At 41.7% G+C, this 26,525-nt stretch overlaps 1 protein-coding gene across 1 annotated transcript in view; it reads left to right on the top strand.

Annotated features, from left to right (window-relative positions):
* The window catches only part of KIF6 (kinesin family member 6), a 271,710-nt gene that overhangs the window by 158,192 nt on the left and 86,993 nt on the right, over positions 1–26,525 (top strand). Inside the window, exon 16 of the mRNA XM_084828534.1 lies at positions 13,636–13,691. Within this exon, the coding sequence (XP_084684660.1) occupies positions 13,636–13,691 (56 nt within the window). The remainder of the gene's footprint in view (positions 1–13,635; positions 13,692–26,525) is intronic.

The following is a 26,525-nucleotide window of genomic DNA, read 5'->3' as shown; positions in this document are numbered from 1 at the left end:
TCAGTTCCTCTCCCCAAAAGCTTCTTCTCTACTTGAGATTCATCCACCTTTGTTATCTGGACTCATGGGCAGGAGGCCCTGGCGAAGTTCACCCCACCATCAACCTGAGCTTAGACCAGTCCAAGCAATAGGTCCATTTTCTGGACGCTGCTGTGCAAGTATATAATAGACATATAACCTTATATTGCAAGCCTGCTAACTACTGCACATACGTACGTGCCTCTGGCATCCACCCAGAACACACCACAACATTCATTGTCTACAGCAGGGGGAGGCAGCATGGTGCCCATGGGCATCAGTGTAGCCTCAGACACCTTTTTTGGTGCCTACCAAGCAGGCCTACACCTCGCACTTATTTTTAAACTAACACATTTTCTTCATAGCAGCTGGGATTGCTATGAAATAGATTTCTATTGGTGTTGAAAAATGTGGGTTCAGTGGAGTGGTTTAGTGCACTGCAGCTCAGTCTCTACCTCTGCTTTGTACCTGGTCTTTGGGGCAGGTTACTTGTCCTTTGCCATGCATCCCATGGCAGCCATTTTGTGATGGTGCCCAGGACAGTTAATCAAATTGCCAATGCACCTGTGGCCCAGAAGTTACTTAGCCCTGGTCTGCAGCCAAGTCCTATGATACAACGTATCTGTTCAGCTTTGTAAGACAGATTCACAACTTAAAGACTTGAAAATCAGGCATTTCTCAAGACTTCAGTACCCACCCAATGAAGTGAAAAAGAAGACCACTGGCTCCAGACTGGAACAGAACATTGTTGTCATCTACAGTTCCCAGCTAAAACCATCAAACATAATCAGTGACCTACATATTATCTTGGACAATGAGACTTCCTCCTCACAGACCCCGGAGGGCGGGGGGGGGGGGTAGGACTGTACTTGCTTACAGACAGTTGCCCAACCTAAAACAGGTACTCAACAACAACAACAGACCATGTAACAGAGATGTAGACACAGGAACCAGACCCTGCAGCGGACCCCGATCCCAACTCTGACTCCATATTTCCTCTGGCAATAGCAGGACTTAATAATGCCATTCACAACATCAAATACAACTGCAGTGACAAATACACAGACATTTGGTCTGCGTATTTAGAATTGTATGGGCAGTAGGACTTGAGATCACCAATATGACTAAATCACCATAAATTTTTATTTGCATTTTTATTCTTATTCTTGTTAATAGTTTATTTTTCCTCTGTCTGTCTGTCTTTTTTCTTTTACCCCATATTGTGTTATTTTTGTTGTTGTTTTGAATGTGTGTGTAGTTTGTTTGAACAGTTGTTAATAACCTGAATAAAAAGTGTAAAGGCAAAAAAAAGACAATACACCTGCTCATCTTCCAATGGGATATACACAACCATTTGTCATGCCCTATGTAGAGTGCCCTATTGCATTCTACATAGGACAAACAGGGCAGTCTCTACACAAAATAATAAATGGACATAAATATGATATCAATAATGGTAATATCAAAATGCCAGTGTGGGAACATTTCAACCTTCCAGGATACTCTGTTACTGACCTTAAGGTGGTCATTCTTGAACAAAGGAACTTCAAAGACAGAATTCCATGCAAAACAGCTGAAATACAATTCATCAAGAGGTTCAACTCCTCTTCATCCCCCTTTCTCTTAGTTTTCCTTCTCCACGCCCCGCCCTCCAACACGGAGTAGGTAGGGCAAATGTCCCTACACAGGGATTGGATCAGAGGAAGGAGAAGACTACCGCTGCCCCTCCCCCAACCTCAGGAGAGGCTGGCAGAGCTGCAGGGTGACTTGGAGCAAATTTGTGCTTCCTTCCTTCTCCACAAAAGTTGATCACCACCCAGGAAGGAATGTGGCATGTCTTGGCAATAGTTGTCACTGCCTGTCCTCTATGCAGGGGGACAGGGGGACAAACCGCTTCGCTCCCCCACTGGCAACAGGAATGGAGAACAACAGCCACAAGTGCCTCATATCTCTGTCACCCCAAAAGTAGTCTCACAGGAAAGGAAAGTAGTCTCACAACAAAAGGAGCTAAACAGGATGGTGGTATTGCATTGTGCCTGTTCATTTATCATATGGATTTTGGATATGTGGATCCTTTAAAAGCCATATGTTAGTACCCAAGATGCAACTGTGACTTCATCTGACAGTCAGGTTAACTAGCACTTGATTTCTGGTCTTTGTAAATTTTGTATGTGTTTATTCATAAGTCTGTTTTGTCCCATTTCTGCACTAGTGTACAATTTTTAAAAAATCACAGGAACATTCATAATGTTCAAAATGCATATTTTGAATCTATTTTCTCACAACAGACATATTTCTAAACATATCTAAATGTTTGCATTTGTAAAATATTTTATCATAAAATATGCATCCCAGGTCATAGTCTGAAGGCACATGAGGCAGCCACCTTGTTGAAGCTAAGCAGAGTACTACAGTGGAAGAAAGGTGGGGTATAAATGTAATGAATAAATAAATACATGTTTTTGGTATATATTTTTACCTGAGAATTGCATTGCAAAATTCAGAAGTGAAATCCAAAATATAATTACATTCCAACTTGCACATTAGTCTCGGAGGTGTGGATCAGGTCAGTTTGCATCATAATTCACAAAGACCAAATTCCTCAAGCATCCCTGATTTGATCCTATCTTGACAAGGACTTTTATGGTTCATGCATTAATATTCAATACAATTATTACTTACATAAAAGTGATCATTTCCATGTAGTTGGCAAGCATTTGCAGGTGAATTTCAAGTATTTCTTGTAAACATTGTCATCTTGTGATGGAAGTTTAAAAACCCGTGCTTTCCTTTAAACTGCAGCTTTTTTTTCTTCAGACAGTTGCCTGATTTTAAATTTGTCTGCAAAAGGTTTCTTCTGCAGGGCAGACATTAGTTTGTCATCTTGCCTTCCTCCTCTTTTGGGTTTTAATCTTTTTAAAAACATAACATAGCAAACATTTAAGCATTTTATTTCATTTGTATTCATTTAAGTGTGTGTCTTCTTCAAATATGTATAAGAAATAGTAGCTAGTATTTCTCTTAAATATAGATGCCTTTTCCTGAAAAGCGAAGCAGTTATGCCTCTCTTTTGCACAAGGTTCAGCTATGGTTTCTCTAATATACTGTAATCTCTTCCTTTCTGAGTTTTGTATGCTGTTTACAATGATGCCTTCAGTGTTCAGGTTATCCATTTAAGATTAATGTTAGCCAGAAAATGTGGAATAAGTGAAAAAATGCAAATCTGAACTATGAATCAAATTCTTTAGGCTACAATCCTGAGACCTGTTTGGGAGTAAGCCCCACTGAACAGAGTGGGACTAACTTCTGAGAAAACATGCATAAGATAGTGCTGCATATTTTCATCTAGCAGGATAAAAGCACCCTGTGTTTTCAGGCTGATGAGGCGGTAGGAAGTGGAGTGACCCAGGAAGTGCCTGCATCATTGAGTGGAATTGTGCAGGTTCTACCTGTTAGTGGGGCTCCTTAATACTGGCGATGCCTCAGTAGTGGAGCATTTTTACCCCAGCAGGACCTCCTCTTGCTCCAGCAGCTGCCTCCAGAGAGACAGGAACTTCTGTAAAGCCAGTGACCTTCCAATCTGAAAATAAGGCTCTGCTAACCCCTTCAGTTTATTCCAGACCTGGAACATTGCTTCCAGTACTTGTGTTGTAATGTTTTTGTTAAATCCCATACTTACCTGAACCTTCGTAAAGTAGGGGCTTCACTCTGCAAGGAAAGGCATAGGCAAGAGCCGCCTCAGTTGGTGGAGCCCCATGCAGTCTAATTTATACAAAAGACTCAAGTCTGGTAAAGATGCTCCCCCTCATCTGTGTAACAAGCAGGAACAACTTCCTGCAAAAACAATAACGTATTGCCAAGTTCATGGAAATTGTTGTAGACGTTCTGATGCAAACAGAGCAAGGAAGTCTTTCTTGTTGCTGTTTGCAGCACACATTAGCAAATGAGGTTTGGAACTCCAAATACATCACACTTGTTCGAAACAAACTCCTCTCAGATCTACTCTGTAATTTAGACATAGCTGCTGAACCACCATTTGTACAGAAACTCAGTGACCCAGCCACTGTTCAAATTGGTAAGTAAGGATTATATATACAACACATTTCAAAGTTAACTTTCTCCTAAATGTAAACCTTTCATATGCCTGCAGAAGGATTGCCATGTTTCTCATTCCATCCTTGGCATTTGGTTCATAATTATTTCTATTCGCTGTATTTTCTTTTCTTTGGCTTTTTCCCCTATCACTCTTTTTTTTTTAAATTGTGTAGATTTGACCATAGACCACTAGAGCAATTCATATGTTTTGTAGCACTTGGAGATATCTGTATAGCAGCTTTTTATAGATTGTCTTGTGCTATTCTGTGGTAGGGTGGCCCTGCCTGCCAGTCCCAACCACACTAGCATTACCTCCTCAAGCGCCTTATCTTCCTTCTAGTTTCCCTACAAATTGCTTCCAACTTGTCAGTAACCTTAATCATAAAATCATAGCATTGGAGAGGATCAAAAAGGCACCCAACCCAACCCTCTGCCATAAAATTTCATCCATCTACCAACACCTCCCAGAATCAGCTCACGTGACCCAGACCACAGTGTGCCACAAGTAAATGCACTGCAGAAGGTGCCTAAACGAATCCATCGTTCCTTCATGAGTCTAATGAAGTAGACAGAAGCCCATACCAAAATAAAATCCATAGCTTGAAATCTTGCCAGCTGAGATGTATTTCCAAACTGCTTAACAAACTCCAGAGAGGTAGCCCTGATAGTCTGTTGCAGCAAAAATAAAGTGCCTAGCATATTTTTGTAGCCTAAGCTTTGGTGTCATAGAGCTCACTTCAAAAGATGCACCAAGTGTTGTCTTCTGTTAGGATATATACACACACATACTGTACATATATACACATCAGTGGGGGCTGATGAGTTACTGCAGAGGTTAGTAAGAGGACATGACTGCTGAATGGTGACTGAGCAGGAGGAGGGTCTCCACACCCTTTCATGCAGGTGTTGCATGGTGGCAGCAGAGATGGGGGTGGTTGGAGTTGCGCTGTGCAGATATGCTGCTGCTGAATGGCCAACTTCCTCAGTGAGGCAGCTTCTTGCTTCCATGGATGGAGCAGCTGTGAGTATACGAAATGGGGGTTCTAAAATGCAAGATGCCCTACTTGATGGACCCCAATTCATCTTTAGCCCCTTTGGGGCTAAACTCAAAATGGGTTCAGACCCCACCTCAGCCGCTTCCCACTCTCCCTGCCAGTACCTGCCTTCCCTAAGGAAAAAAATCCTTAGATTGGGAGAGGGCAGAATAGGCTTCATGGGGCCTCTCCTCAGGCACATATGACACACTCTGTGAACTATTTGCACAGAACGTGACATGGAGTTGTCATTTGCCATGATGGAGAGGCCCCATGGGACCTCTCCTGCCCATCTCTCCTGACTTCCACTGCCTTCTCCATTTTCCTTCTCTGTGCTAACACCTGAGTTTTTCAAGTACTTGACTTGAACACTTGAGCAGACCATTTGATCTGGGGTCTGAACAAGCAAGGGCTTGCCCATCTCTACTTACTACCCTCCTCCCTGCTTCACTAGAAGCCATTAATGTAGCTGCAGAGGGAATAAGGCGTTTCAACAATTGAGCTAAAAGGCCATGAAAGGTACAGAGCAACAGTAGGCCTGTAGCTGGGAGCCACAGGATCACCCATCTGTGATAAGGCTTTGTGCTGGTAAGACACCCATTTAACTCACCAGTAGGTGATGGTGCCCAGAAATTACATGACCTGTTTGTGTCATTGGGTTGTAGCCCAGAAGCATGCAGTGGGATGAACAAGGCTTGGCAGAGGGGCAGAAAATTGGGGGTATGGCTGGTGGGGCTAACGGGAGTAGTATTCAAAGCAGAGCATTGGACACACGAAAGGGAGGAAGGAACAGATGGGCTGCTGGGAAGGTATAAAGGCCTTTCCACTAGGAAACTGGGTGAGAGACTGGTGAATGTGAGCCTGCCTCCTGTGAAAGAATATAGGAGGACTCTAAAGGAGGGCCTTGCCCTATGTGCCACTGGGAGAAAATCAGCAGGAGCCAAGAGAAGGGCTGCTGGAGGATGGAGAAAATATTGGCTGGGATTCACTGCGTATGTCCAATGAAATACATTTTAACTTTCCTGTTCATCCTACCTCTTGTGTAGTTACATAACTCATTAAGCCAATCCCATCTAAACCCAAATGCCAGTCATAAGGCCTGTCACATTTCTATTTGGGTTCTGCATAGAAGGTAACAGGCATACTGCTACCACTTGTGGTTCATATTCCCCCCCCCCCCCCGCCAGTGAATGCAACAATTCGTAAACTCCGGTGCTGAATACCACTATCATTTTTCACACACATGGGATATAAACCGTTATTTGCGTAGGGTTTATTTTTCTTGTTCATGTCCCTGTTTTTTTAAATTAGCAACACTGCAGCAAAAGGGCAGTGAACCCTGTTTCACAAAAGCCTCTGTTCTTCTGATGGCCACAGCATTTGGCATGTCAGGGCTAAACCATACCTGACACAGGAAGATCTGTAGCCAGGATCTTCTGCATTAAAAAAAGAAAGAATATCAACTTTATTGGGGTTGCGGGGCTGAGTTCGGGCCACAGCACTAGGAGAGGGGCTTATCTCCCCAGACACATTTCCCAGTTCAAGCTGCCCCCCCCCTTTGAGTAGCTATTAGCTTGGCAGAGAAATAGGAACTATACAGGTACCTGAACAGTTTCCTCCAGGGGGTCAAATAGAAGGTCCAGGGGTTAATTCAGATTGGGAAAATGGCACAAAGGGGAAGGATTAAAATGGCTGCCTACACTGCCATGGTCCCAATCTTTCATGTCATGTCTGGATCTTCCATGTCATGTCAAGATGGTCCTCGGACAGTCTCAGTTCTGCCCTGGCTCCTTGTCTATGAGCAAGATCTACATTTTTCTCTGGTAATCTTGTGTTGGGAGATTTCTCTTTTCATAATTTGCAGGCAGTCCCTTTTGTTAAATTAAATCAGCTACAGAAATAACATATTTTTAAAAGCATCACAAATGTTGCCAGAACTTCTGCCGCATTTGTATCAGAAGCAGAATGTTGAGGAACCTCCTAAGGAAGGCCTAATTATCCTTGTTGGGTTTAGCCCTTAAAGCAAATGAGTGTGAGCAAATAAGGGTGTGGAGACCTAAAATAGTAGTTGCTTACAATTTGAAATAAAAAGTGACTAATTGAAAGGATACAATTGCCAAAGTTGTGCCTCATTGGAAAAATACTATTTCCTAGCTTTGTTCCATTGCTAGTTTTGTTAGACAAAAATGTAACTTGTGAGTTTTGTCAATAGGCCAAATCTTGCCCAGATAATCAGTTAATCCTAAATCTCTGCTAACAAGGATGATTATACACATCTGAATAACCATTTCAAATTTCATGACAAGGGCAGTGTCCTGGCCACAAAACCATAACAGAATGAGTCATCCTGCAGGTATCCTTGATTTATTGCAGAGCAATTATCTTTCAATATGCCTTGAATCCCTCAGTTTTATTTCTGCTATTGTCCAGCTATATAAGTGCAGATAGCACTGATTTTTTTGGCTCAAATATCTCTGCAAACTGAAGAAATAGAGGTTGATAGGATAATATTGCCAATTTCTAACCAGCATTAACTCAGGGAAACTTAAATCTGGCCGCTTCTCCCTGCAGTGGATCTCTACTAGCTGCTGTTAGTTCAGTGGCGAAATAGCTAGATCCTTTCCTACTTACCTATTTTAGTTTTAGGATATTTTGGTACATTTGAGGATTCCCAAATAGCATGAAAACTAAAAGCAGAAATTGGACAGCCTGAAAAGTCTTTATTACAGACCTTTTTGAATATGATAATACCTTGGACTCCAGTAGTCTCTATTTATTGGAGACAGTTTTGATTATTTGGTACTAGTCCTTGGTAAATCACTGTCCTTCAGTCCTATTTTGCCTGTTCAAGGGATTTTAAGGTGCCTTTAAAACATGTTAGTGTAAGTTGCTAGTTTTCCATTCTTCAGGTTTCTGCCCGCTCCAGAAGTTACATTTCAGGGTTAGGAGGGGGATGCACCTTGTCTCTAGAGCATATGCATACAAATGTACAAGGATGAACATGATAGTCCTAAGATGGCTGTTCCCACACTAGGGCTTAAACCAGCCCTAATTGAGACTATGCTCTCCAAGCAGCAACATCAACAGCACAATAATAGCAACAGAAAAAAGAGAAGCAGTGCAGCAATCAAAGCCGCTCAGTCAGAGTCCCTAACAATTCCATCGTCACCCACCAATTGCATTACTCCAGATAATGCCCCCACATTAATCAGACATAGATGGTGCCACATGTTGAATAGTAATGACAGAAAAGGCACTAAAATTATTCCGTGCAGTCTCCCATACAAAGTATGTGGTCATGGCTCAGTGGCAGAGCACAAGCTTTGCATGCAGAAGGTCCCAGGTTCAATCCCTGGCATCTCCAGGGAGGGCTGGAAAGATTTCTGCCTAAAACCCTGGAGTACATTAGCCAGTCAGTGACCTGGTTTCCACAATTGTGGCTTGTTAACCCTGCTGTGCATACTGGTTGCGTGTTGGCCAGATTTCCCTAATCACTGTCACTGCTACAGCTTTCCATGTCATCTGAATCCAGGCAGCATTCCTCAAATAACCCATGGGCTGTCGTTGGGTTATTTGAGGGTTGCTGCCCCAGGCCCCCCCCCACACACAAACAATCCATGCCACCTGGGTTCGGATGACACAGCAAGCTGTGCCAGCAATGGTAATTAGGGAAATCTGGCTGGCACAGGACCGGCACGTGCAACGTGGGAAATAAGCCACAGTGGCTTATTTTCCTCACTGTGTGTGTGTGAACCAGCTCGTTGTCGACAGTACTGGGCTAGATGGGCTGATGGGCTGACTCACTATAAGATAGCTTCCTATGTTCCTAAACTATATCAATATGGCCTGGAGGAGACCACAGTGCCTTCTCCAGTACAGCTAGTGTCATAGTCCTGTGGTTAGGAGACCAGCAACTTACATGTGCAGCCACAAGCACCAGAGCCTGCCTCAGGCAGGGGTTGGAAGTCCTGACAGTCCAAACATTTGCAGCCTGCAGACAACCATCCTTTTGTTATGGAATATGTCAGGGTCACACAGAGAAGGAAGGGCTGTTACTCCAATCATAACTGTCTACCAGCTCCATACCTTGTAGCTGTGAGGAAAATGGCACATTGGACGCTTTGGTGACTGCCCCCAGGAGAAGAGTTTGAGACCTGCTGCAGGAGCAGTAATTCCACATAGACAATTCTAAGTAGTGATGATTGAGCTCTCTGCTCCCCTGAACTTTGAATTTCTTGAAGAACTCTTATATAAAGCTTGGGGTCTTTCTGACAGTTCTCCAAGAACGCTTTGAAAGATCAGACCCACGGGAGCTCTCCATCTGTTCTCCCTGCCACTCCCTTCCCAAGTAGACTTACCCTTGCAAGGGGAACAAGAGCAAGGAGGGCTGGCTGGTGACAGCAGATATCTTGTGGACCTCATCCTTAAGGCCAGGAGCATCAGTTGCAACTAGAATACATGGAGATGGGCCCCCAGTGGCCCTTCTCTGTACCTCTTGCATAATGCTGGGCTCTAGCAATAAGGAGTTTCATAATTGTAGTGTCATAAGCAGTAAGACTGCTGTAACAGGTGTTATCTTGAATATATGGAACCCAGTCTAAGTCACGTGTTAGGAAATCGTGCTTTCTGAAATTCACAGGTCCCAAGCTGTTCAGGCCTTTATAAGCTGAATTGTGTCTGAAAGTGAATGGATTATGAGTGCAACCAAGCCCTTGTGTAATATGCTTTATGCAGCAGAAGATGAGCCATTGCATTCTGCACCAGTTGCAGCTTGCAAACGGTCTACAAGGGCAGCCCTTGAAGGTTACCAAAGAATGACAGATACAAAATCTTTGTTCTCCAGGAAACAGCTAGTCTAGCTCAGTGGTCTCCAAACTTTTTTGATCGCACACCCCATCAGTAACAAATTTTTGAGCACCCCCCCAACATATGTATATTTATTTATAAATGATATACATACACTACTGTACTAATATATTATGTACATTATAAAACTTTCGCAAAAAATAGGAATTAAAAAGGATGAAATAAAGATGAAATAAACTATTTTAAAATGTATTTTATTTCTTAGTGGTACAAAATACCTTTTTCCTCTCACTAAAACATATATATTATCATTATTAATACTACTTTTTAGTGAGAGCAATGTGATTGAATATGCTTCATTATTTTTTAAAACCTTGGTTTAACACTTCGTGATACAGCGATTCTAAGGTCTGGTTCTAAGTTCAGTTTATTTCAGTACTTGGTTTTAATGGCTGGCATAGCTGAAAATGACACCTCACAAAGATACGTAGATCCAAATGGAAGAAGTGCATCATTGGCTGTGTTTACTAAATCATGATACTCAATTTTCAGTCCCATCCACCAATTATGCAAAGGTTTTTGTTGAAATTCAGCTAGTAAACTTCCATCTTCCCTGATGTCAATCAGTTGTTCTTGCAAACTAATCGGACAGTGTTGCATTTTTATATATTTAACAAATGGGTTCAAAACTCATCGTTTGGAAGATTTTTAAACAGGTTAGAAAATTCCATTTCCATGTTTTTTAAGTGTGCAGATATGAGAGTTTTTACAGGTGACACACTTACATCATTTACATTAAAATCACATGCCGATGGAACTATTTCCAAACATCTACTTTCAAAATGCTCTCTCCATAGCATGCGTTTCTTTCAAAAAGCAGTTACTTTCTCACTCAACGGTTAAAATTTCACCTTTACTTTGAAGAGACAAATTAAATGTGTTTATTTTTTCAAAAGTATCTGCTAGCTAGCATACTACTGACAGCCATCACAGAAAAGGTCAGAAAATTTGGAACAAATTTGCTCTCCTTCAGCAGCATGGCGGCTGCTCCAGTGCCATGGCCGAGCAAGCAGCCACGCCTTCCTCTGCTGTGCCTGGCAGAGACTTGCACAGTTGCATTTGGTGGCCGTGGCAGAGACAGGATAGGACTGGAGCTGAGAGAGAAATGCCATGGAGCTTCCCTCTCGGCTCCCATCCCACCCTGCTGCCTCCGCCGCTGTCATCATTGCACACAATGGCAGCTTGTCTGGGCAGCAGGAGGTGCCTCAATTGTCAGGCAGCTCGCACGCCCCGATGGATTGTCTTGTGCACCCCTTGGGGTGCACACATCCCACTTTGAAGACCACTGGTCTAGCTAATAGAAGTAGCTATAGTTGTCTTGTTACGAAACTATCTGGTTATTAAGATCTGCAAGAGAGGTCTTCCTAAGGACACCACTGCCCACAGAGGCCCATTTGTCAGGCATGTAGGAAAGGGCTTTCTCCTGTGTTGCTCCCAAACTGTGAAATGACCTTCCTCTAGGATTATGATTGGCTTCCACTCCCTTGGCTTTCAAAAATCATGTTAAGATGCATCTCTTTAAGCTAGCCTTTTAAATTTATTTAAAGTGTGTTCTTGTTTTAATGGTTTTATTAATGGTTTTTGTTTTCAATGGCTTTTATGGTTTTATGATTTTATTTTAGAGTTATTGTGCACCACACTGGAGACTTTTTGGCAAAAAGGGTTGTCCAGAAATAATAATAAATATATAATTAGCAACACAAATTCTGGTCTACGCAATTATAATCTGTCATCTTCCAGAGTCAAAGATGGAAAATGTAATGGATCATGGAAACATTGTTCCCTGTTAGTTCAGAAGCTTATAAGGAAGAGTAGTTTCGCAGTTGGAGCATTCCATTGCACCAATTTGACCAGACCCCTAGGACTAACCCAAACCTTGTAGAACCAGTCATGGGATATTTTATTCATGTGGTCAGAAAAGGCCTTGTTTTTTTCTTTTTCAGCACTCCTGAGCAATATGTGGGTTAATTATGTGAGTGCAAGCATAGAGGAAAAATTGCAGTTTACCAAATCACTGGTATCATTTCCCACAGCATGCATGCTTCTTGGTTTTCCCATCCAGGAACTTATGTGGCTCAAACTTGCTGTGAAGCATTCCAAAATGTATGCATGCAGAACTTTTTTGTGGAAGTCTAATGAGAAGACCAAATGTGTGGTGTTGGTGCTTCTTCCTCTTTTTTTTTTTTAATGACTGTGGAAAATAACAAAATTTAGGTTAGAAATGTGCTTTAAAAGAACAGCCAATGTATTTGTTCTTCCTTTAAACTTTATCCTGTCTTTCCATATATCTATTTATTTTCAGCATTTATACCCCACCATTTAGCGCCCCCCTGCCCCCCAAGGCTCCCAGCGCAACTTACAAAGATAAGTAGCATGACAGTCCCTGCCCCCAGGCTTACAATCTATATTTAAGTAATGGCACACAAGGAATAAGAAACAGGGAGGGAGTAGGAGAAAGAGATAATAAAAATTGTAAAAAAAAAAAAAAAAAAAGGCCCATTTGAAGAGATGGTGATGGTGACAGTTTACTTTCTCTTTCTCCTTATAGAGCAGTTTATTGTAATGGGGACAAATGCCCCAGCCCCTGCTTGATGAAACAGCAGCCGGTAGACAAGGCGGTGACATCAGTTTGCCACGCTGGCTTCTTCCTCCTCTCCTGCTCACAGGGCAGTTGGTTGTAATGGCCTCTGTGAGGGGAGGAAGGGCCCAGTCACATCAAAAATTGCCCCAGGCAATATTATTGACTATTGATTTGGTGAGGTTTTTTGTTGTCGTTTCCTCTCCCTCTCCCCACCCCACCCCACCCCAATAAAAACAGTTTGTTTTGCTTTCACATTAAAATAAATATTGTGAAATTTGCCAGAATGGTTTTTAAAAGGGAGGGGGGAAACCCTGTAGATACAAGCAAAGACTTTGGTTTGGTAGGGTTGGAAACATGTTTAATTTTGGGAGTAGGTGCCTAAAAGACTTGCACTGTAACAGTCTCTATCAGAGAGCACAATGAAAGGGATGCAGTACATGGAAAGGTGAAAAGAGTGCTTCACTTAGGGTGCAATCCTGTGCATGTTTAGACAGAGAAAAGGCTTACAACTCCCAGCATTCCCCAGCCAGCTGGGAATGCTGGGAGTTGTAGGCCTTTTCTCTCTCTAAACATGCATAGGAGTGCACCCCTAATTGTCTTGAAACTGGAAGGTGGGAGAACACAAAACACACGAAGAAACAGGAGACCCACAAAGCACTTAAATTTTGCTTGCATAAAAACATAAAATGAAGGAAGTTTCGCAAGTGTTACCCCTTCATGGCAATCTGTGAACAATCGATTAGTATAAGACACTTTTTTTAAGGGGTGTACGATCATGGAATTAACAGAATACTCATGTAACAAAATAGATATAAAGAGCAACTTGAAATTATCTCAGTTTGAATGCTGTTCATTCTTGCTATTCAGTGAACTCATATTTAGTTTAACTTAAGTAAGTTACAAGAAGAAAAAAGTGTTGATCTGTTGGTTAATGTCTTTTGATTGGTAGTGCATAGTGCTAGGAGCAGTCCATATGGAAGCTATGTGTCACCAGTTCTAGTTTTCAGTTATCTAACTAATCTATACTGTTTTTATTGCTAGGTTTGCTGAAGCAAAATCTTTGGGAGAAAAAGTAAATGAAATAAGAAATAAAATCAGTAAGTGCATATTTCATGTTCTAGTATAACATCTAAATTTCAAGTTTGCATCAACTCTCATCAGAGAAAGTTGGTTGTTTTTCCTATACTAGCTATTACCACTAGTTACCATTTCTACTGATGTTTTTACATGTTTAGCTCTTAAGTCCCTGCTACCATGGTTTGGTTTCTTGGAGAAGAAAGCAAACTGTGAGATAGTGAAGCATTGTACTGGATACTGCGTAGCCATGAGAGCTGTATTTGTGAAGGGTGCTGAGAAATTATCAGCTACAAAATGGAAAAATGATCTTATGTAATCACAAGCCACAGAAGGTATGGAACATTGTTCAGCTGTTACCTTTAATAATCAATAATTAATTGGGCCTGTTGACCAGAATCTGTGTGGTTGCTGGTTTTTCTTCCTATCTGTCTTCTTGCAAATCTTGCTGCTCCTAAGTTTTACAAAGATACAAAATACACATCTGCTGTTAACCTCGGTTTGGGTGGCTACTTTGCTGCCTTGGCGTGTGAGCAACCAACGTCCACATTCATGCTCATCTATGAAACTCACAGGTAGCTTTGCACTAATTACCTAATCTACCTCACATGACTGCCATGAAGCTAAAATGTTCTTTTGAGTGCGTAAGGGTGGGAAAAGTGGTTTGAACACACATTTTCTATCCTGAAAATGAATGCTTTAGAAAATTGTAGCTTTACTGCAGGGGTGTTGATCCTCAGGCCCATTGAGCCAAATCTGGCCTGCCAGTCCTATCCTCTGGGGTTCCTCAGATGGCCACGCTCCTTTCCTCTGACCATTCATAGGATCATAGAATAGTAGGCTTGGAAGGGGCCTACAACACTATCGAGTCCAACCCCCTGCTCAGTGCAGGAATGTAAGTCAACGCATCCCTGACAGATGGCTGTCCAGCTTCATCTTGAATGCCTCCAGTGTGGGAGAGCCCACCACCTCCCTAGGTCATTGGTTCCATTGTCGTATTGCTCTAACAGGCAGGAAGTTTTTCCTGATGTTCAGACAGAATCTGGCTTCCAGTAACTTGAGCGCATTATTGCATGTCCTGCACTCTGAGATGACTGTGAAGAGATCCTGGCCTTCCTCTCTGTAACAACCTTTCAAGCACTTGAAGAGTGCTATCATATCTCCCCTCAGTCTTCTCTTCTCAAGGCTAAACATGCCCAGTTCTTTCAGTCTCTCTTCATAGGGCTTTGTTTCCAGTCCCCTGATCATCTTTGTTGCCCTCCTCTGAACCCTCTCCAGCTTGTCTGCATCCTTCTTAAAGTGTGGTACCCAGAACTGGACACAGTACTCCAGATGAGGCCTAACCAGTGCTGAGTAGAGGGGAACTAGTACTTCACGGGATTTGGAAGCTATACTTCTGTTAATGCAGCCCAAAATAGCAAATCACATTGTTGGCTCATATTCAGCTTGTGATCGACAACAATTCCAAGATCCTTCTCGCTTGTAGTGTTGTTGAGCCAGTATCCCCCATCTTGTAACTGTGCATTTGGTTTCTTTTTCCTAGGTGCTGTACTTGGCATTTATCCCTATTAAATGTCATTCTGTTGTTTTCTGCCCAGCACTCCAGCCTATCAAGATCACTTTGAATTCTTCCAAGGTATTCGCTATCCCACCCAATTTTGTGTCATCTGCAAATCTGATCAGCATTCCCTGAATTTCCTCATCGAAGTCATTCATAAAAATGTTGAAGAGCACTGGGCCCAGGACTGAGCCCTGCGGTACCCCACTCGTTACCTCTCCCCAGTTTGAGAAGATCCCATTGGCAAGCACTTTTTGAGTCCGCTTCTGTAGCCAACTGTGGATCTACCTGATCGTTGTTTTATCTAGCCCATTTTTAGTTTGCTCATCAGGATATCATGGGGCACTTTGTCGAAAACTTTGCTGAAGTCGAGGTATATTATGTCCACAGCATTCCCACAGTCCACAAGGGAGGTTACCTGATCAACAAATAAGATCAGATTAGTCTGGCAGGATTTGTTCTTGACAAATCCATGTAGGCTTTGAGTCATCACTGCATTGTTTTCAAGGTGCTTACCGATGGATTGCTGTATGATCTGCTCCAGAATTTTCCCAGGGATTGATGTCAGACTGACTGGTCTGTAGTTCCCAGGTTCCTCCTTTTTGCCCCTTTTGAAGAGAGGGACAACATTAGCCCTCCTCCAGTCATCTGGCACTTCCCCCGTCCTCCAGAATTTCTCAAAGATAATAGACAGCGGTTCTGAGACTTCTTCTGCCTGTTCCTATATTACTCTAGGATGCAGTTCATCTGGCCCTGGAGATTTGAACTCATTCAAAGTAATTAGGTGTTCCTTGATTGGTACCACTCCTCTTCCTCTGACCATTGATGGTTTGGTGATTTCCTGCCCCTGGCACCATCCCCTTTCCTCTGACCATTGGTTGTTTGGTGGTTTCCGTTTTTTGCATGATTTTCTCTCCAATCTAAAAGTTTGAAATGCCCCTGCTAAGGTTTAGTTACTGGCAGTAAGAGCTTTAAGCCAAAATATGCAGCATCTTGGCCCCACCCCTTTTGACTTCATCCCCACCCACCAGTGGAATAAGGTCCCTAAGAGCTTCTCCAAAATTGAATTTAGCCAAATGCACTTACATGCCCTTGCAGACCTTCTCCATCAAGACAGGGATGTCAGGAATGAAAGGGGCAGGGGCAGAGCATATACCCTAGGCTCCCTCCAGGATTACAGAAAGGCCCTCCTCAAATTTTTCTTCTCCCAAAAGAGGGTCTATGACCCCCCTGGCAAAGGCGAAGTACAGGCTGAAGGGGCAGGATTGCAGCTTGAGATCGACAGGCATATGGTCAAGGAACACCTCATTACTTTGAATGAGTTCAAATCTCCAGGGCCAGATGAACTGCATCCTAGAGTAATAAAGGAACTGGCAGAAGAACTCTCAGAACTGCTGTCTATTCTCTTTGAGAAATCATGGAGGACCGGGGAAGTGCCAGATGACTGGAGGAGGGCTAACGTTGTCCCTATCTTCAAAAAGGGTAAAAAGGAGGAACCTGGGAACTACAGACCAGTCAGTCTGACATCAATCCCTGGGAAAATTCTGGAGCAGATCATAAAGCAATCCATCTGGAAGCACCTTGACAACAATGCCGTGATTACTCAAAGCCAACATGGATTTGTCAAAAACAAGTCCTGCCAGACAAATCTGATCTCATTTTTTGATCAAGTCACCTCCCTTGTAGACCATGGGAATGCTGTAGACATCATATACCTCGACTTCAGCAAAGCTTTCGACAAAGTGCCCCATGATATCCTGATGAGCAAACTTGCTCGAAGTGGGCTAGATGAAACAACGATCATGTGGATCCACAGTTGGCTACAGAATCGGACTCAAAGAGTGCTTATCAATGGGACCTTCTCAAACTGGGGAGAGGTAACGAGTGGGGTACCGCAGGGCTCAGTCCTGGGCCCAGTGCTCTTCAACATTTTTATTAATGACTTGGAGGACGAGGTGCAGGGAATGCTGATCAAATTTGCAGATGACACAAAATTGGGAGGGATAGCTAATACTTTGGAAGACAGAAACAAAATTCAAAGTGATCTGGATAGACTGGAGTGCTGGGCAGAAAACAACAGAATGACATTTAATAGGGACAAATGCCAAGTTCTGCACCTCGGAAAAAGAAACCAAATGCACAGTTACAAGATGGGGGATACGTGGCTCAACCACACTACGAGCGAGAAGGATCTTGGAATTGTCGTCGATCACAAGCTGAATATGAGCCAACAATGTGATGTGGCTGCAAAAAAGGCAAATGCTATTTTGGGCTGCATTAATAGAAGCATCGCTTCCAAATCCCGGGAAGTACTAGTTCCCCTCTACTCAGCACTGGTTAGGCCTCATCTGGAGTACTGTGTCCAGTTCTGGGCACCACACTTTAAGAAGGATGCAGACAAGCTGGAGAGGGTTCAAAGGAGGGCAACAAAGATGATCAGGGGACTGGAAACAAAGCCCTATGAAGAGAGACTGAAAGAACTGGGCATGTTTAGCCTTGAGAAGAGAAGACTGAGGGGAGCTATGATAGCACTCTTCAAGTATTTGAAAGGTTGTCACAGAGAAGAAGGCCAGGATCTCTTCTTGATCATCCCAGAGTGCAGGACACGGAATAATGGGCTCAAGTTACAGGAAGCCAGATTCCGGCTGAACATCAGGAAAAACTTCCTGAGTGTCAGAGCAATACGGCAATGGAACCAATTACCTGGGGAGGTGGTGGGCTCTCCCACACTGGAGGCCTTTAAGACGAGGCTGGACAGCCATTTGTCAGGGATGCTCTGACTTGGATTCCTGCATTGAGCAGGGGGTTGGACTCGATGGCCTTGTAGGCCCCTTCCAACCCTACTATTCTATGATTCTATGATAAATATCTGAAGAGGCCTTTCCAGCCATTTCTACCACATTTAGAATGTCACATCTGTCTTCATCCTGCGTTTCTAATCACAGACTAATTTACCGTAAGGCAATAACTGCAGGAGTTCCAGCTTATATTTTATGCTGGTTTTGTTGGTATTTTGTCCCATATCTCCTACTTCCTATGCTCTCATACACAAGGTGCGCCTTTTCTCTGTCCTTGCATCATTCTTCACAGTGTGTAGTATTAAGTAGACTGAGATCCATGGGTTTGATTTGCTTTTCTGCCTCCCTCCAACAGCAACCTTTCTAAAGCGTATGTTTGCACAGGAAGCATCTTGTATTCTAGGTTTATGTTCAAATGCACTACCAAGAGGTAGTCCCAGGTAAATGAGGTACAAACTGACATGAGGGTTTTTTTTGTGCCCACACCTTACAGTTTGTAGATTACAGAATCACACTATGGAATTCCCTCTGTCTATTTGTAGATGAACATGGTGAGGATCCCCAATACCTCCCAGAAACAAAGAAATGTAAAATGCTTGCTAGAATTGCACATCTCTTACACAATACTAAAGAAATTCTAAAACAGCTTGCAGAGGTAAGGGATCGTCCTGAAAAAGAAAAGAAAGCAATAAAGGGTACAATCTACTCAAGTCAAAGTAAAGCATGTTTAAGTCCCACTGGTTTCAACAGAGAGCGTTAAGCTCATACTTAATTGTACTATTAAAATCAGTAGAATTTACATGCTTATCTTTGGCTGGATCATACTCCCAGTGTAGAAGAAATTGTAAATGGGCACAGGAATGCAGCCATTGTTTTCTGCATCCCACCTCCCCCATCGATGTCCCTAAAATTTAACCTGTCAGCTCAATTTCAGTTCAGTACAACCAATTTATAAAACCCTAGATCAAGAGAGTTCCCCCCACCTTGGATTCTTCATCTGAACCAAGAAAATTAGGCTGTTTGTTCAATAGAAACATTATTTAACTATGTATGACTTTGTTTGTACTGTGCATACTCAGAGCATCATTCATTATGCCATGCATGGTTACTAACCTGCCAGAATTATGCTGGAAAACCAGATTGCAGGAATTATAATCATCTGTGTCCTGAAACTATATATTTAATTTACTTTTATTGTTGTTTTGGTTTCCTTCAAGCATTCCTGGCTGCCCCAATGTGCACAACTAAGGCCAGATCATATCAGTATCCGTTTCTATTTTTCCAGCCAACACTTAATAATATAAAACTCTCCACCACAAAGGTCATTGGAGGACCTTTTGGTAAGCCACTTCATGCAATGTAGAATCCATTTTACCAGTCTTGATGATTTGCAATGATAGTGACAGACAGAAGTTGGCTGAAGCTTAAACATGTCACAAATACTTTATTGTTGCAATTTTCCATTGGAGTGACCACTGTTTTGCGATAAAGATATGCAAACTACTGCAGTCACTTCCCAAGTGTTCTATGAGATATGGTGAAGTTAGGAAAACAACAACTAAAATAGCCAACAGTGAGCTCATTCCTGCTTTTAGATGCAGGATAGGGGTATCACTATAATAAACTTTGGGTGGGCTTCCTTAAAAGAGGCGGCCACTGGTGTAGAATGTTGTGGCCTAGCAGAACCATATTGTACCACTTTTTAATTAGCTTTCTGTAAGCTTCCAGGTACATAATTCAAGATCCTGGTTTTGACTAAACGGCTTGGTTGACGGAAGCAGTTTTACCCTCCTCTGTATGACCATTGTTTAAAATAAGGTGACAGCATACCCATGATTATTCCATTAAACAAGAATGGCACTTAGGGCACAATCCTATGGCTGCTAGTCAGCGCCTAGACGGCCATAGGATAGCTCAGTTCCTGGGAACAAACCTTGGAGCCCGTGCTCCAAGGTTGGTTCCTTCAGAACCAACCCCAGCCCCTCCTGCGTCGCCTCGTGGGTAGCGCAGATCGGCCCTGCGCTCCACGCTCATAAGAGCAGCATGGAGTGGCGAAAATGGGGCATTCCTGGGGGCAGGGCAGGGAAGTCAGAAATCCTGATGGGATTGCTCCTTCCAAGAGGCTTTCTAGGTGGCTGGTCCGAAGTGGTGCATTCCCTCCCCTTGAAGATAAAAGCCCAAGCAGGAGTCAGATTGCTCCATCAGAAATTAGAAAAGGATCGCTTATTTTAAATGGTATTTCATAGTGCTTACAATAAAGCAAATATTTTTGTAACCTCCATGAAATCAAAAGCCTAGAACTGGACAGAACATGGCCAAATGTTCCAAAAAGGGGGTTTTAAAAATAGGTCAGCTAAGCTACTTTGTTATTGTTGAGTTAGTGATCAAATGAGCTGATCATACAAAGCATGGAACAGTAGGCAGACACACTTGATCCATGTAAGATTTTAGTACAGATTTCCAGTGCATTACTTTAAATGTGATGTTTACTCCACTAATTGGTATAACCTTTCCAAGAGGGGAAAAAATGAATCCAAATGGTATTTGAAAGCCCACAGGAAAACAGCTGTTCCTTTTATTCTGTTCAAAAATCAATTAATGTTATAATTGAAGCTGAGTGAGAGAGGAAAGACAAACTTGTGTGAGAGTATAGCTTTTTAATTCAAACAGGACTTCCAGAAATAAACATCTCGGCTAGTCAATAAAAATGATACGAAGTTTCATTGTTCTTATTTATTTAAGGATTGTGGCTGATTCACACAGGATCAAAAAAAAGGTACTACTAAAAGTTACTGTAATACAATTGTACACAGAATTCCCTGTTGTTATAATACATTGTATTAATAGTAACAGTAGAGAGACTAATGTGGACACCTCACTGCCTAGAAATGTTGTGTATTTTTCTAGAAGTCTACATTACACTAGTCAAGATAGGCTCCATGCCTTATGAATATGGAAGTCACAGCAGACAGATTTTTTTCTTTCCATAAATATTGTGAAGCCACTAAGAATGATGGAAAGAGGATAGCTCCTCATTTTACATCTCTACACTGGTTCCCTGATGCTTTCCTCGTCATATACCAATTTCTAGACCTTATATTTTAGGATCTCATCCCTCATCTCCCCTTATTCCTCATTTTCCCTACTGTTTTGAGAAAGCTCATCTATTTCAGTCCCCTAGGATCCACTACTGACTTCATTCTCATTCTCTCACATGTTTGCTGAAGGAGAGATTTTGGGTCAAAAGACAGAAATCATAAAGAATGAATCACAGGTGTCTTCACCTGCTATTAATATCCTGTTTGAGGTTTGCAGGCCTCTAGTCTCTTTTATCCACCTGGTATGTGAAACATCAGAAGAAGTAATTTTTATTAAAATCTGTGGTTAGTAATATTGTCTCTGTGGAATAACTGAAGTGAACTCAAGTGAAAGCATGATTTGAAATGGAAGAAAATAAGTTGGGATGATGAAAATAAGATGCAGCTGTCTTGGTAAATAAGAGAATGGCTGGAAATATGGAATGGACTAGATGGAATAAAAGCTTTGCCGATTACAGCAAAGGGATCACAGAAGTTAAGCATGGAAATGTTCGTTGGGAAACTGTACAGTAGCATTTGGAAAAGGGAATATTTATGGAAATGAAGGTTTAAAAAGTCTGGTCATATGGAAATAAACAGAACTCTTGTCCACCATAATAAATATGGCCTATTTTCTCCCTATTAAATACAGCCATGGGATCATAAAATACCATTTTTGGAATACATTTTAACCAGTGTGTTGTCTATCCTCTGCCTGTGACAGTAATTATATTATTCAAAGCAGATTACCATTAGATTTCATCTGGCAGAACTCAGTGAAGTAACACTGTGAAGCAGCTTGTTGACTTACATTTGGAAAAATCTCTTGTACTATTTTTGTATCATCCTTTCCAGTATAAATGGCACAATTTTTGAAGTGAGAATTAATTGTTCAGGAATTCCATGAAAGATGACAGGAATGTTGCATGAATGGATATCCCACAGTGATTAAATAGGCTTCGACTATTCACACATGAGTTTAAAGGGGGCATGTATCCTCACAAAGGATAGTTCCACATTCTTGTAAATATTTTGTGTCTGATGAACTTTAATTTGAAATGACATGTTCAGTAGATCTAGCCTTAAGGATTTTAGCACCATAGGTAAAATAAGATGTTCCCCTCGGACTGATCCTAATTTTAATATTGACCTTGTAGCTTATCAGGCCTCAGGTAGTTCTCCTTCATTATCTGTTAGCACAATCAGCTGACCCCAGATAAGGTCCCAGCTTGGAGCTTCCCTGGCTTGTCTCAGTCTGGAAACGAGCGTGTGTGTTTCCACTTGTTTGGGGGCTTGCTGTATGAAGCTCTAAATCACTGTTGTACAAGCTGAGGGTCCCACTTGTGCAGTGGAATTAGCGGGAGTGCAAGGGCCCCATCGATTTCCCATCATGGGATAAAAAGCCATAATTTTGATTCAAGCCACAGGTAACAGAATTTAATTTCCTGATGAATTGTAATTCAGTGGTTTCATGCTGGAGTTTCATTTCGATATTCCTTCGTTCAAGAATGGCTACTTTTAAGGTAAGCAGAAGAGTGCCCAGTGAGGTCGTGTAGATAATGGGGACAGAACTGGCTCCTGAGTTTGTTGCAGGGTCTGATGCCTGCGTTTGTGACTTTATTATGAGACCTGTTGTTGCTGTGTATAGCCAGTTTATATTGAGGGGCTGTCTGTAAGCAAGTACAGCCTACTACTCTGGGCCTTTGAGAGGGAAATTTCATTTTCCAGTATGTGCTGTATATCATTGATGATACATTTGAGTGGTTTTAGCTGGGAGCTATACATAAGTGGTATTCTGTCATTTTCTCTTCTATGTGTTTCCTATAGTATGTTATTCCTGGGTACCAGTCTGATCCTGTTGATCTGCTTTTTCATTTCATTGGGTGCATACTGTAGTCTTAAGAAATGTCTGATGTAAATCCTTAAGTTGTGAGTAACTATCTGATGAGTCAGAGCAGATGTGGTTGTATCATAGGGCTCATCTGTAGACAATAGATTTTGTTATGTGTTCTGGGTAGAAGCTGGAATCATGTAGATATGTGCAGTGGTCAGTAGATTTCCAATACACCGTGAGGCTTATATGTCCATTATGTAGTCATACAGTACTGTCCATAAACTGAACTTACTGTGTGGACTGGTCTAAGCTCAGATTAATAGTGGTATGAAAGTTGTTGAAGTCTTAGTGGAACTAGATGATTTATTCTAGATGAAAAAGATGTTATCAGTGTATCTCAGGTAAATGACAGGCTTTGGGGATAGTACACAAATGTAATACATACATATATAGTTTGTTTGGGAGAGGGGCGGGGTGGACCCAACAGGGTGGGAAAAGTTCAGAAGAGTCCAGTGAGGGCCAAACCTGTTCAGTAGTCATAGAACACTGTGGATCTGCTGGACAAGGGGAAACAGAAAATCAGGCTGGGAGGTGGAATGGAGTGGAGTATCTTGGTAAAGGCCGGCTGAAACTCTGAACAGGAGCACTCTACACTGCACATCCTGCTTGTTATGGTATATTTTAAATCCTTTGTAAGCTACTTTGTATTGTTTGATGGGAAAATGGAATACGCTTCAACAGCACAATTGTGCTGTGTGCCTTCAGATAATTCTCTGAACCATAAGATAACTTTATTCCCTCTGCAAAATCATTTTCAGCCTATGTGCCATGTTAGTAAATTTGGATTGTGCTTCTGCTCCCAGTTATACAGCCTTAAGCCCATTGACTGCAGTGGAAATAACTGGGTGCACTATTAAGCCTAAATCATGTGTTCACTAGCTATGTGAGGTTTAGGAACAATTGGATCTGCATGGGGGAAATCACCTGATGCCATGGGAATCAGTTTCACACAAATAGTTCCTGTGTGATAATTCAACCACATAGCTGTGTTTTTCTGGTGGCAACTACTCCACTGGTATGAATCCAGTCTCAGTGACTTGTGATTAGAGGTATTTAATTAATGCACTTTCCTTTTTTTTTTTTAATCAAGTGTTGTTTCTCCCTTATTATGTGGCAAATTCCACTTGGAATTCAGCCTGCCTTTCAAAATAATCAATGAGAAGTAATCATGTTTCAAAAGCTGGAACACTAAGACTGGATTTAATTAATATAGTACGACTTAGAAAACAGTACAGTTATTCAATAAAAGGAATTATGTTCCTAATCTCACCTAACTGGCAGCTTTTCTATAGACCAGCAATAAATGAAAGGAGAAAATAGAGGAATAACAGGAACACTTTGCCACTAATATGAAGTTTACTGTTTTCCAAATCAAGCGAGACCATCAGCATCTGATATCACTTAATTTTCATTTCATGGGCCAGAGTCATACTCCTTTCATAGACTATAACTGCCACTTGAAAAGCCCTCAACATGAGGAAGTCCTTCATGGAGAAAGAGATAACAATGATGTGTTTCATATGTATTTCCATGTGTGTATTCTGAAGTAGGGTTTTTTTGCTGGTGGTGATAGGCAGGTGAGGAGTCAGAGGAAGTTCAATTACTGTGTTTAGAAACTCTGATATATATGTTGTCTAATGATCTGATGTTCCACAAGAGGGGCAGTGTTGCCAACCTGAAATATTTTTTAAGCACCCAGCATTTAAAGTGATAATGTTATATTGACAAAGCTTCTCCTTTGACAAATTGTGTTGTTTTTTGGTTGATGTTAATAAATATGTAACATTTGGAACAGCCAGATTTTGCAGGTTCTTGCAAAGCCTAAAGGGACAAATGTGAAACGTAAGATGTGTTTCTTCCTGGAGTGCCACTGGTTGATGTATGTTCTCTGCTAGTGTTAATATTTTTGTGCATAATGGCTCACTGCTACATTACAATCAAATTGACTTAACTATATTAGCATTTGCTGTTTTTGTGTGTGGGGTGGTGGTTAATTTTTTGTAAGTTTGGGATATGTCTAAATGCTGGTGTAAATCATAGTATCATATCACCTTTTACTCTCTTGCAGTAGCATGTAATCAGGTCCTGGGTTTTGATGAAAAGGCCATTCTGAACAGAGCCAGTGCTTATAAGACATAGCAACATCTAAGAGTTATTTTGTATTTGTGACTTATGAACAGACCTGGGCAGAATTCACGAAATTGCTGCAATAAAATATGATGGCTGGTGTTTTCCAACTTGATTAAACCTTAAATCATGTGGAATTAGCACTGTCAGCATAGCTGTTTCTGGATATTACAGTAGGAAAACTGTCTACTGCACAATATATTCCTATATTATAAGGCCATCATTGCAGAACTATAGCTAAGGTTGAGTCAAGTTGGTTTTTAAATTTTATTTTTGTGCTACATTATAAGTTATGAAATGGCTTAAAATTCACACACAGAGTCCGTTATCTTTGAAACATCTCCAGTACTTTTGCTAGGGCTTTACATGGAATGTAACTGCTATAGAAAGAACACCGTGTTAGAGTTCACTGGAATGGTTAAAACTTAGGAGTGGAATTTCATTGGTAATACAGAAAAATAAGGAGGATCCTCTGCAAATTCTAAAAAGTTATAAAACCATTCAGAACATGAACACCTTTATCAGATTTTTATACAGCCTTCCCTTGCAAGTAGCTGAGGTTGGTGTATATGCACCCTTTCTGTTCCATGTGTCCTGATCTACATATGTACACTCATGAGCATGTACACACAAATGATATATTTTGGGGTCTTTAGCCTAGAGTCATGGTACGCTGTGGCAGTAATTGGGGTACCCAGGTGGTGAAAAAGCAATTAGAGTAATCAAGTATACAGTTTTACAGACATATATAATTAAGTGCATGTATTGTATGAATAGGACCAGTTGATTCTGTAAGGAGGATTGGGAACAGGAGGAGAGGACTGATAGAGAGATGGACAAGAATTTTTCAGAATGAGGGGGGTGGGGTGGGGTGGGGTGGGGTGATACACGTGATCAAGGAGGCCTAGCTGCATTGGAGATAGAGGCCAAGATGTAAAGAAACTGGCCTGAGGGGGCCACAGGTAGCTTACTGAGGCTTAGTGAAAGAAATAATATTGAAATTCAGGTATTATCTATTCTAAAGTGAAGATGGTAAAAGGGGGCTTTTCCTCAGCATCTGCTGTGATCCAGGAGTTCATCTTTGGGGTCAGAGCACTGGGGTTTCTCAGGTTTTTCCTCACAAATTATGGTTGGGTTAGATACCCTAATTTTCAAAGAACACTATGATGAGAGTAGGCACCAGGCCATGATGAGGGACCAAAGGCAGGCAACACTGTTATGAGTCCCTTTGAACCCAGTATGCACAGAACTTAAACAACAACAAAAAGGGCTCTTCCTCGAGAGTAGTTTGGAAATAGTCAAAATGAATAGGAAGGATGAAGCTCTGTTCCTAGGCAACAATCTCTCTTCTGATCGGAGAACATTCCCAACATCTTGATTTTGGGGAGGGATGGAGGTTTGAT

Source organism: Heloderma suspectum, chromosome 1, assembly GCF_057233095.1.
Source record: "Heloderma suspectum isolate Gila_16-S chromosome 1, 16-S_ref, whole genome shotgun sequence".
NCBI lineage: Eukaryota > Metazoa > Chordata > Lepidosauria > Squamata > Helodermatidae > Heloderma > Heloderma suspectum.
This window is presented reverse-complemented; position numbering and strand designations above follow the sequence as displayed.